The sequence below is a fragment of the Mytilus galloprovincialis genome, chromosome 9, assembly GCF_965363235.1.
Source record: "Mytilus galloprovincialis chromosome 9, xbMytGall1.hap1.1, whole genome shotgun sequence".
Taxonomy (NCBI): Eukaryota; Metazoa; Mollusca; class Bivalvia; order Mytilida; family Mytilidae; genus Mytilus; species Mytilus galloprovincialis.
This window is the reverse complement of record NC_134846.1, coordinates 28,962,366-28,975,797: the sequence shown is the minus strand read 5'-3', so window position 1 is coordinate 28,975,797 and position 13,432 is coordinate 28,962,366. Positions and strand designations below refer to the sequence as shown.

At 30.6% G+C, this 13,432-nt stretch overlaps 1 protein-coding gene across 1 annotated transcript in view; it reads right to left on the bottom strand.

Moving 5' to 3' along the window:
* LOC143044756 (extracellular matrix organizing protein FRAS1-like) overlaps positions 1-13,432 on the bottom strand; it is a 92,787-nt gene that overhangs the window by 50,726 nt on the left and 28,629 nt on the right. The window contains exons 4-8 of the mRNA XM_076216890.1: positions 12,464-12,553; positions 11,512-11,671; positions 7,743-7,876; positions 4,011-4,094; positions 846-950 (exon numbers count right to left, since the gene is read on the bottom strand). Of these exons, the coding sequence (XP_076073005.1) occupies positions 846-950; positions 4,011-4,094; positions 7,743-7,876; positions 11,512-11,671; positions 12,464-12,553 (573 nt within the window). The remainder of the gene's footprint in view (positions 1-845; positions 951-4,010; positions 4,095-7,742; positions 7,877-11,511; positions 11,672-12,463; positions 12,554-13,432) is intronic.

The window sequence follows — 13,432 nt, the reverse complement described above, 5'->3', positions numbered from 1 at the left end:
TCCATTTTCAACACAATGGCCTTTCAATGTTTCACACTTGACTTCTGTTCTTTTTATATACATAAATAGCTTAAAACTTATTCATTGTTGGAGAATAAATTATTAATAATATACAGCATTCAAATTTGTGTGTATTATGTAAATTGAAATGTAATAAACTTCTGGTTTAACTTCAATACATGTACTATAAAAAGGAATATTTCTGCTGAATCATTTGAATATCTTTAATAAAACATATGACCTGAATTTACCAATGCATCTATATTTCATAATACATTTGAAAGAACACTTCATAACATGTCATTCCCCTTTGAATGGTTTTACACTATTCATTTTTGGGACCCTTTGTAGCTTGCTGTTCTGTGTGAGCCAAGGCTCAGTGTTGAAGATCGTACATTGACCTATAACGTTTTTTTTTTTAAATTGTGGAGAGTTGTTTCATTGGCACTCATACCACATCTTCTTATATCTATCCAAGCTACTCCCTTAACTTAATTAAGGTGGAACCAAATCATACATAACCTGTGATTACAAATGTTACTTTACGATCTTAACTGATTATTCTTTTGAATTAAAATTGTAAAGATTATGTTCGTTCCATACGGCAAACCTTTTCTATGAAAGTAATTGATGATTTTATAAGGTTGATGAGTCTGTGCATATCAATTAATGAAAAACTTTATTTAACTATAATAACAGTGGAGGATCCTGGGGTTGGAGCCCCCTTTTTTTGTATGATCAATGCATTTGAAGCAGGATAGACAGTTGGACCCCACCTTTTTTATCCTGGTTTGGGACCCCACCTTTTCAAAATGGCTGGATCCACCCCTGAATAATGTGCTTACCCCTTCACATTCAAAATCTATCATACAGTCTTTCCTACTGCACACAATTTCTCCCTGTATACAGGTACATGTAGTACAACTGTCTCTATCCCAATGGTCACCATTCTGGAAATAAAGATTATCATCTTTTTATAATTTTTTGACCTTAACATGCATGAAATATTAGTCACTGGACATTAAGCAACCAACAATCGATCAATCATTTAGTTTTGAAGCCATCAAAAGTTGATCATAATCTTAATTGCTGTAAAGCATAAGTATTATAAGCTTATAGAATGCAAATTACATATATTCTTCAAATTTTACAACAAGTTGCATATATAATTAGTTGTGGTTTTTTTTTGTAAGTGAAACTTAGAAAGGAAGTATTTTTTATGTTGTCTTTCTAACTTTGAGGAACCCATATTTCTAGCTGAATATGTGAAGCCATTTTTCATTTTTCAATATACTTTAAAGCAAATCTTGAGTGTCATAATATTATTAATGTTAATTCAATTTGTATATTTGTTATTATATATGTAAAAATATTTAATTAAAAGTCATATTTATCATTTTTCTTATTTTTTAAGCTTAGACATATGTCTACATTTAAATAAATCTGTCATCTATAATTTTAAACTTACATTAGATTTGTAAAATAAGTTTTAAACACACCCAATAGCATTGAATAAAAACAAATTTGGCATGAAAATATGCTTATCATATGATCGTTTCATGGACAATATAAATTTAAACACCCATAAGTATTTAAATATTTATGCAAAAAGAAGCTATACAAAATGTAATCAGAGGCATAATTTGTCAACTAATTCACATAAATGTCCTGCATTAAACTATTGCATTATAAACTTTATTCTAAATATAACTGCACAAGGAAAGTACTTAAATTACAGCAAGTTGCTGTTTTCAATGCCAAATCTTTTTAAAAAAAAAAATAATTTAAAAAAAAAACTGGATTTAAAATACATATATGTCAATGTTTAATTTTTTATTTTATCTTACTAGTGTAAATTCAGAAATTATTGCATGCATTTAAATTGCGATTATTCAAGAAAAAACAATATCATTACAACTCCATTCAGGGAAATCTGCATACAGCTGAATGTATTGGATATCAGAATGAGAGTTCTTTTTATTGTGATACTCACCCAGTTGCATTATTCACATTAATGTAAACCTCACAATAATTTCTTAATTGACAGTATATAAAATATGTGGAATCCATACTCCCCCTTCTTTAAGGTCACAATTTATCATGCAATTATTCTTTCATATAAAAAGAGAAGTTAAACGAATATGTAAAGAAACGAACAAAACGATTGAAACTAAATACAGAAATGCAGAGATAATAACTTGTCTATCGTGACAGTTGGACAGACCGTGCATATCAATTCTACCCCTTTTTCACATATCTACTCATTTAATTACCTGTCACCTATGTGAACCCATTCATCATATTTGTCATTTCTTTACACAAAAACTGTGTTTGATATACCACAATTCTTAGTCAAATATAGAAACTGTATTGTAAAATTTAATACCTCTGTACATATCAAATATTAGCATGGCTTATGAATTACAACTTTAGACATTGTTTTGGGAAAAACTGATAGTAACGGACATGATTTTGGTCTCAGACATAAACATTAGACCAATAATCATTAATAGTAGTGGTCATAAATCATATAAAATTATTGATAAAAATTATCTGATAGTCTTCAAAAATGTTTGGCTCTATAGAATCAATTATTTAAAAGGTCATAAAAAGCTCTGTCTTTGAAAGAAAATTCAATAAACAGTTATCTTAATTTGTTTCAGGACAATACCTTGTCCGCCAATTAACTCATTAAATAGAAATGAAATATTTGAATTATTATTAGTCTACATGTAGCAAGGACATTAAAATACCTTAGTAGTTATTTTAGACTTATCAGTTTGGAAAAGAAATATCAGATATTTAAAAACGCCTTTCTATCAATTACATTTTTGTACTAGTTTAATGCAGTCTTTCTAATTGCTTGCCTTCTTAGATAAAAGTCAGTAAGCAAAATCTTCTGTGATCTTTTTCTAAGTTAAAAATGATAATATGTTTGGTATAATAATTCTGATGATCTAAGAAATTTTTTTAGGGTGCATTTTACATTGATTTTAGGTCAATTATACATCTCTTCAATTGTTCATTGTTTACGAGAACTCTTCACTTGTTTAAAATTGTTTAAGAGATTCCACAAAATAATAATTTTTTCAAATAATTGTCAAAAAATGTAAGATACTATATACATAATAAAATACATTCATACTTAAAGACCCCACTGGTAAAAAAAGTTGAAACTTTAAACCATTTCTATGTTTGGGCATTAAAACTGATACTATCGTAAAGAATACATCTATTATTGTGTCTTGTCTATCTCTTTACTTATTATAACATTTGATCAATACACACAATATAAGCTTGTGACAACTATATCATTAAATTGAACTGTGATATGAATTGACGACTGCATGAGAAGGGCAGACAGAATGTCATCCAGATAAAATCCAAATATTACCCCTTTTATTAAACTGACATGTATTGTACACTACGTGTGGTGACGTTGGCATACATCTTAATCTAAAACTGGGTTAGTTTAATTGCTGTAGTTTACATCTATGAAATAAAAATAAAACTATAAAATTTGTAATGTGAATTTCTGGAAGAAATAGCAATAACTCTCCTTAAACACAGCTGATATATATTCTCTTTGAAAATCAACTTTTACAAATAGAAAATTATTGCCAGCATGGGATTGACTCATTGACTACTTAACATCCAGTGGCAAAAATTTCCTACTTGTTCAGGACAAGAAGAAATAAACACTATATCCAATCAACAGGTTCTGCCAAGAAGGCCAATGGAGATGACAGCTTGGAAATTTTAACAGTAACTTAAGAAAGAGTGTAAGCTTGAGTCGGCAGAAATTATATCTTGCATTCAGCCACATATGGACTTTCAGGTTCTTTAATGTGCAAAGCCGCACTCTGACATGAAACTTCTTGTGGTCTATAAATTGCTTGTATTGTAAACAAGTTATGTCAAAGGAGTTGATGACTATTATATCATTTACCAGAATGTGAAAGTGAAACTTTAAGGGATTTGTTATGTACAAGGGAGATAACTCTTCATACCTTGTAATGTATCATGGCATCTGTACAGTATGATCCAACACAGGAAGGACAACATGATCCTGGTCTTCTTTCCATAGATTTTCCCTGTAATGAGACATATTTAGTGATAAAATTAATATTGACTATTGTCCGACATTTTAAAATACAAGACATATAGAATTTTCTTATATGTTTTGTAGCCTGAGTTTCTGAGATGTCAAGGTCATTTAACATCTCATGTAGTAGTCATAACTCAGTGTCAGACTAAGCCAAATCTCAAATATTTTTCTTTTTTTCTAATTAGCCTAATTATTGTACCCCATAAGCAAGATGAAAATCTTACAAGTATAAGTAAATGGTTTGTTTGGTAAAGAGGTGCTAATGTATAATATTCTAGATTTCAATCTTACAAATTTCCTTTAAAAATGATCAAATTATTTCTAAATTAACCATGCTTATTACAATACAAATTATCCTGTCAATTTAATTTAAATGGTGGAACATAAAAAACTCTCTGTAACAAATCACCAGCATAAAGCAATGAAAATTATACTGCACTGAAAAGCAGAGGTGTGAGCGAACATAATTAGCCAAAAATAACTGGACGTAATCTTGCTTTAGTTTATACCTGGCTGGATGATAAAGCCTAACTGACTTTAATTGACTTTTAATTTCCATTTAATATACAAAGGTTCTACCTATAAGTACATTTAGATGCTCATTAGAAGTTAATTTGCCACTAAATCTTACACACCTCACTGATTTAATAGTGAAATAATCTTGTTAAATTATCGTCACCTTATACAGGAGTTTGTATAAAGGTTAGGATTTTCCTGACAGGAAATGAAAATAATAGTACATGGTTTTTCATAATATTTTTTTTATATATATAACAGGGCCGTAACTAGGGTTCGAATTCAGGGGAGGCATGGGTTTTTTTTTTCTCGCAGTAAAATGACTAAAAATTACCCGTTTTCCTTCGATTTACTTACTTTAAGAAACATCAGTATTGATTGTACCTGGAAGCAATTTTCATGCAAAAACAAACTGAGATTGCTGTTCGGGGTGAGCCAAGGCTCCGTTTTGAAGGCAGTACTTTGACCAATAATTATTAACATTAAATACATTGTGACCGCGGATTTTGTTCTCAATATGGCTAAAAATCACCCGTTTTCCTTCGATTTCCTTACTTTAAGAAACATCAGTATTGCTGGATCCTTGAAGCAATTTTTATACAAACAATTATTATCTGTATTTAAAGATATTTTTGTTAGAAATCAAACTGGTAAGTTAAAAAAACATATAAAGCAAGATCATAGAAAGCAAGATATTTTTTTTGTCGAGGACCTTGAATTTCAATATTGTTGAAAGCTGAACAGACATGTATATAACTACAACCAGGGACTTTCTAAACTAGTATATACTTAGTTTAGAAACTCTCTGCTTCAACGAATGGGAATATTTACTACTAAGGCATTGACCCTATACGTATGTATGTATGTACTTCTAGATTTCGCCAATTAAGACGCACCCCTTGATTGACTGCAAGGGTACAGCGGATCCATGTACACTCCCTAAGGATTAATGGAGATGTGTCCTTTACAATATTTTTCCACCACCAGAACAATCCCCACCCAACACCGCCCAAGGTTCTCGTACGATTGGCCGGGAGACGTTAAAAAAATGACTCAACAGCTGCAGCTGATTCAGCCGGTAACGAATTTCCGATATCATTAAAAAGATTCACAATACAAAGGGAACTTCCTCTGCTTGATAGAATCCCTAAATAAATATGAATAGTTAAGTTTTATTCAAAATTGTCGAAAGCAAAGTTTCATATGTGTTCTTGTACGAATACTGAATAACAGACGGACGGCCACATGAAAAAAAATATACTGAAACGGTTCACTTTCGATAAAAAAAAAAATCCGGAAAATTACAGATATATCACGTATAATGATAACACTGTTCAAACTGTAAACTTGTGTTGTTTATAATATAAATTCAAGTTCTTCTTGTACATATTGTCAATATTTCATTTTACTACTTAAAAAATAATTTTGGTGTAGAAAATTCAGGGGAGGCATTTGCCTCCCCTGCCTCATAGGTAGTTACGGCCCTGTATAAAGGAAGATATTTAGATACCAAGAGAAGAAAGAAAATGAAATTCTATTGTTTAAGATGAAGCTTATTACAGGGTATGGATATAATTACCTTTTTTTGGAGAAAGTGGGTAATGCATATCAAATTATTTGTATGACTTGCAGAATTTGTCTTTATTTAAAAATTGGCAATGCAGATGCTTTTAACTTTGTACATCTAAATATAAGGATTGTTTTTGACACCAAATTATTTCTCTTCCAACTCCATCCTGCCCTTATAACCATCCAGAGATCACAATACTGTATACTTACACAATTAAAACATTTGAGTTGCAATCTTATTGTCATTTATCATACTTTTCCCTTACATTTCATATTGTATAGTCTTAACATTTATCAATAAAACAAGTTCTAAAGCTTTTTAGATTGACCGTTTATAATTAATATTGTGCCTCTCATGTGTTTGTATGACTTTCTTTGACCTTTCCTAAAACTGACCTAAGCTTTAGATGACTCATAGATTTGCAACATTCTAAATATGGTAAAATCAAATTAAACTTGTTGAATGGTTTATGTATGTGACTTTTTTCACTAGAGCAACATATAAATACATGTTATGATAATGTCTGTACACAGATGGTGTCTAGGTTGTGTAAGGTCACAGACTATCAATCAATAAACAGATAAACATTACATTTTTTTACAATACATGTACAGTTTCAACAAAAAAAACCCCAGTTATCCTGGTTCAGTCAGTCCTCCAAACTAAAAAATAACAAAAATTTACGAAAAAATTGTTAAATTTGACTTTAAAGGACAAATACTCCTTATGGGGTCAATTGACCATTTCGGGACGAACGGGCGGACGGACGAACGAACGAACGGACCCACAGACCAGAAAACATAATGCCCCTCTACTATCGTAGGTAGGGCATAAAAACAACAACACAAACACAAACAAACAAACAGACAGACATATAATTGACAAAATGATAAAGACATTAAACAATACAAACATGTAACATTGAAAAAAAAAATAAAGATTACCGTATTAATATTAATTATAATACTATTTTTGACAGCATGCCTCCTCTATAAAATTATCAATTCAAATGTTATGATTATAAATAGCATTATAATTTTAAGTCACCAATCACACACAGAACTTCATATATTGACATTATAATTGTTTCTCTCATTATACATTTCACTTATATTGTTAACAATGATAAGTAAAATATCTCATTTTCACAAGAAAATATAAAATCAAATTTGATTTCTTTACTCATTGAATTATAACTGGGGACAAGACTAGAAATTTCATTAAACATTTTGAGCCTAGTTTTATAAAGTTCTGTATAGGTTATGATAAAATGGAATCCATCTTCCACCTCTTTATAGAAGAGATAAGATATGAGAAGGCCTGCTCCTGTCATGCTTCAGTGATTCTCTAAATAATCAACCAAATTTTTCTGCAATAGAGAGGAGGGGGAGGGGGCACGGCCCATGCCCTCCCCCCAAAATATGCCTCTGAAAGCAGACCAACATGAAGAAAACATGAAGAAATTGACAATATGCCAGTTCATTTAAAGTACATGTGACCTTTAAAAATTCAATGAAGCATGATAAAGGATTTAAAAAATATTCTTACCTGTGGACAAACAAATGAGGGACACTGTATTGGATAGCAGATTGTCTGTCCATCACGACAGACACACATAGTGCATGGAATGGGAGACCACTCTGTCGCATCTTGGAAAACATGATGGGCATACTCACATGGTCCTGAAAAAACAATTGACAATATGCACTAAATGATAAACTTTTTATTGAAAATGTTTTCTGAATATCTAAACTATACTCTTTCTTGTTTCAATAACAAGGTTGTTTACTTCTAAAAACTGAAGTTCTGTTTGGATAAGAAAGTGGCCTTTATACAGATTAAAAGTTTAGAAACAATATTGTCTTTTGGTACAAAATGTTATTGAACACAGATTTCATTTGTTTTTCAATGTTAAATCTTTATAATTCAAACTAAAGTTGCTGTAAAAGGGGGTGGATTATAATAAAGTATAGAATAGATCATTTTCCACATTAATTGGTTAAATAATCATGAAACAAACATTAATTTTATGACAAGATACAGCATTTTCCCATTGGTTAAAATATTATAGTAACTGCCTTTACATAGGCCATCATATATCAAAATTAAAGCTTTTATTATAACAATAAAAATATATAGGCTAAATGAAATCAATTTCAGAAGCCATTCTATGTTGACAACATATTTCCTAAAAGATAATAAAAATAATATTGATTGACAGCAATTCCATGGTACATGTATTTAGTCCAAACAAAAGAAATTCTTGAAGAAGACCATTATTCTGTACAATATAAATGTCATAATCTAATATCAAGATGCTATATTTCATATAAATTGAACTCTGCATAAGTTCAATAATTAAAGTAAATGACAAATTGTCACTGTTGTCAAGCTTCTTGTATACATGTGTCATGAGCACTCATTAATTGTCGCACCTTTGTTGACAAACAATTGAGAGCTGACGGCTATGGAACATAATAATAATTAATTTAGGTGACAAATTTTATATAATATCAGCAAGTATTTGTACCCTTTGGGAAACAGGCAGATGTTGACCTTATGAAAATTTATTAAATATCTACGGACCATATTTTAATTGGGTAATTTGAAATACACTTTATATACTTCAATGTATAATAATCAATAAAACATTCAGTGAAAATGCTAAAACAAAAAAATTGACATCAATTACAACTGTAATAATTTTAAACATATTGCATTATAGAAATTAATATGTACTTTAATAGAAATGTGTTTTGTAACTTTAACAATATGTAAAATGCTAGCTTACTCTTAAAATAGCAAGCTACTTTTGTTCAACTTTTCTGTCAACCATAAATTTTAGATAAATATCAATATTGCTTCTTAAGACCATAGTTCAAACAAAATTTTTGATCTATAAATATTTGATGGAAGAATTTAATCCATCAGCAGTGTATTGGGCGTCATAAGATAAACATATAATACAAGAGAAATACTATGATCAACAGTTAATTGAGTTCAGTTCCGGATTATGAATGAAATCGGAAGATGTCTGAATTGCTAGATAAAACAACCAATAATTGTAATTCTTATCATACCTTCCCATGCATGTAAAAAATAATATCTAATATTTCCTGCTATTATAACATTCTTTCAGATTTTTCTTTATTCTTCATTTACATTAAAAGCCACATTAAATAAATTATACAATTATATGCCAATTAGACAACAACCCAACAATAAGATAGAAGACACTACATAAGCTTTATTTAGAGAGGGAAAAGTATAAAAACATCATGAAGATAACATATAATCTTCAACTATAGACAAGATAAAAACAAGAAAATGTGATGATGATTGCCAATAAGATAACTCCCCATCAGAGACTAAATGATAGAGAAGCTAGCATTGTACAGCCTTTAACAATTAAAACAAGAAAACCAAATACCTGATTTATAAAACAACAATAAACTAAAATCTAAGCCATATTGTGGACCTAAGTCTCCATTCTTGACAATGCACCACTTCAAAAGTCAATGCACCAAGGAGACAATACAGTCACTGTACTGTACACAAGTTACCAAGCCTTCAGATAAAGCACAGTTATCTCTTCAAATTTGCCCTGTAAAATTAAACTGAAGAGTTCAAATTTCTCCGCTTTTCTTTTATCCTTCCTGAACAGATAATAATAATGGACAAGGAGTCGCCCAGCGTGAAATTAATTTTTCCACTCTCTCTCCAGGACTTGACTACCATTATCATTATTGATGACAAAAGCAACAATTGTGTTTATTTTGCATTTTCCGTTGACAATAATTTTTAAAGAATTATCCACAAAAGCACAAAAGCCTGGATATGTTTGATATTGGAGGTGTCTGAAAGTAATCGGATCATTAAAATTGTCAAACAAACATATCATTACAACCATTGTTATCGGACACTTAAGGTGTCACCGAGATGTCCAATAGTGAACAAAAATGAAAGCCCCGATAAATATGATGGTGTTTAACCAGACAACATTTTGAGAATCACCTTTTGTGGTCTTTTAAGGTAGATTAAAGTTTAAAGGTTCTCTGATGAGATAATTGATGTTATTGCACTCAGATTAAAAATTTTGTAATTCATCAAGATGTAATCGGTTCCAATTCAAAATCAAAGTGCCGCAGTAGGCTTTAAAGAAGCATGCTTATTGATGACTGAATGAATTACTTCAATATTCAACCCATCCTATTTAAAATGTAATAATGATATCAAATCTTTAGTAAAAGGTTATAAATCAACTATTCAATTTTTTGTGCTAAATTTCTGACATTTGTAAAATTTGCATTGAATTCCAATTTATTTGTTGAAATGAAGATTATGCCTTCACATTCCTTTTAGTATCTAACCATTAATGGATAGACGGACATTTTCTCATTACTTTCCAAAAATGAATGTTAAGGTTAAAAACAGGATTTGTGAGGTCCTGGGCTGAATTATTTTCTGGCAATACATGATCAGTAGGTCAACTAACAGTTCATTTATTTGCACATGTGTGCATCATCAAATTTATTTAATGAGAAAAATCCACAATGCAATGCACAAAATAATAGTAAAGGAATCAACTTAAATAATTTTCAAGAGACTCTGTCTAAAGTCAGGGCATTGGTAGCAGTTGTCTCTTTTTTGTATATCAATGTGTTTTGTCATTTTCGGGGATTTGGTCTTGATAACTTAAAAACTTGTTGACCAATGAACCATGATTAGAGGTCAAGGTCAGAAGAACCCTATCACATGACATGTACACCTTACTTTGATTTTTTACCAAAAACAGTTACATATTTAATGTATTCTAAATCATTTATAATTTCTGAGAGCCATAAAAACTGACGATTGGTCAGGGACAAGGTTATGTGAACCTGTTTAACATGACTTTTTACTTTATCATAGAAAAAAAATTCTTGGAGAAAAAAAATGGAACCAGTCAAATTCATAAAAATTAGTTGAATAAAAAATGATATATACCAGATGGAAACTTCTAATGAAAAGAAAATGTATACTAGATAATGGTATGGATTATCAAGTTCATCTAACATCTGATATACAAACCTTTATAAATTGTTAACACTATCCCTATGTTTCACATTCTGTAACATTGATCACTCAGATGAGACAAGCACTATTTAGTACAGATACCTTATTCTAGTTTCATTTAGTGATTTGTTTTAATGATTTAAAGATGATTAAAAACAGTCTGCAAAGGTCACTCAGGACAACAGAATATACAATATACAAATAGAAAAGGAATATGAAAACTTTTCCTAAAAAAATCTATCCCATAATTCTTTGTACTTACTTCCTGTTGGGATGCATTGAGGACAACAATGGTCAGCTAATATTTGCGAAACTTCACCTGGACGACATCTTAAGGTTGGACATGACTGATCTGTACAGGTCACCTCTCCATCGTAACAATGACAAAATTTACATCTGTCTGGACTCCATACAGAGTTGTGCTGGAGAATAGAATACAAACTTTCCAGTAAATATCTTATCTTTCACAAAAAAATTAATGCTTTTGGGGAAATATTAAAATGAATATCTAAACATTTTGTATTGATATAAATATAATTATAGGACTGGTATCCTAAACTTTAACTATGCCTATGCTGCTTAGAGTATCTGCCTGGAAGCATATTGATATAAAATAACTTATAACTATAAATTATAAATAAGCTACTGATATCTGACTGGTAAAAATATAGTAGATTAATGTTTGGTAACCATGGTAACTGGCAGTTCAGTTAACTGAACCATGCAGTTCAGAGTTAACCAGTGGTTTAGTTAACCGGCGGTTCAGTTAACCAGTGGTTTAGTTAACCAGCGGTTCAGTTAACCAGTGGTTCAGTTAACTGGCGGTTCAATTAACTGGTAGTTTGGTTAACCAGTGGTTCAGTTATCTGGCAGATCAGAGTAATCCAGTGGATAAATATGTTTCTGGTTGATATCTAAACAGGTTCAATTATCATGTCAGTGAAAAAACCAAGTGGGATGTTCCATGGTTACAGTAATCTTTATTTAGCTAATGTACATGTTACACTTTGCATTTTGAGTTGTTACGGTAAATATTTTGACATGTTACAGTAAACATTTTGACATGATACGGTAAACAGTTTTACATGATACGGTAAACAACTTGCTTGACAATATAACCCGAATTTGGGCTTTAGCATTGGGTAAAGGGTGTCTTATGTCAGTACACCTTTCCAATATTGCAGTATTTGACTGTTATCCTAAAATTGACTTACTGGTGTTGTTTGGGATTCATACTGACAAGGTGACATTCTCCGTACACACTCTGGACAGCATCCTTCTGCTGGTATCTGTAAATATTCTCCCTACAAAATAACAAGTGTTATTATTGTATCAACTTTGTTCTCTTTAAAAAAAAAAACAATATGAACATCTTTTAGTAAGTACATACACTATCTTCAAAGTATCAAACTTGCATATTGTTTTTAAAGTTTGTTCACAACATCTTTTTCATTCAACACAAAATGTAGTATTATCCAACTACTTGGTCAATTGTTAGCAGCCATTCTCATTGTGGAATAATAGAAGAATAAGTCTGAGAACATGCCCCTGCTCTAACTTTGCAAATTTTCAAGATGAAAAGGGACATAACTCTAGAATCGTAAATGACTCATTGCAAAAATTTGAAACTCTGTCTGCATATTGTGGTTCTTAGCATTGTGATAATGAGTTTCATATAATTTTGAAAAGAAAAAAAACTAAAGTCAGAGTGCTGAAACTAAAAAAAAATGCATTTTTCTAAGTTAACAAAGGGGCATCATTTTAGAACAATAAATGCCTAATGTTGAGCTCTGTCTGTGTGTTAGGATTTTTAGCACCGTTTAAGTTAATAAAGTTTGAATGAGTCAAACTTAAGAAAGAGTGCATGTGGAAATGATTTTTTTTTTGCAATTTTCCAAGTTATAAAGGGACATAACTCTAGAATGGTAAGTGTCTCACTGCAAAATTTTGAACTCTGTCTGTAAGTAGTTCAAAATTTGAGTGAGAGTTTTATAAATTTGGATAAAGAAAAACCAGAAGTTAATGTGGATGGAAAAATGCAATTTTCCCAGTTATAATTGGGCATTAAACTCTTGAATGGTAAAATAAAGTTTGGATGATGAAAACTTAAGTTAGATTGCTGAAATGTGATGGGACAGATGGAATGACAAGTGGAAGGATGGTCAAGGGTAACCCTTAATGCC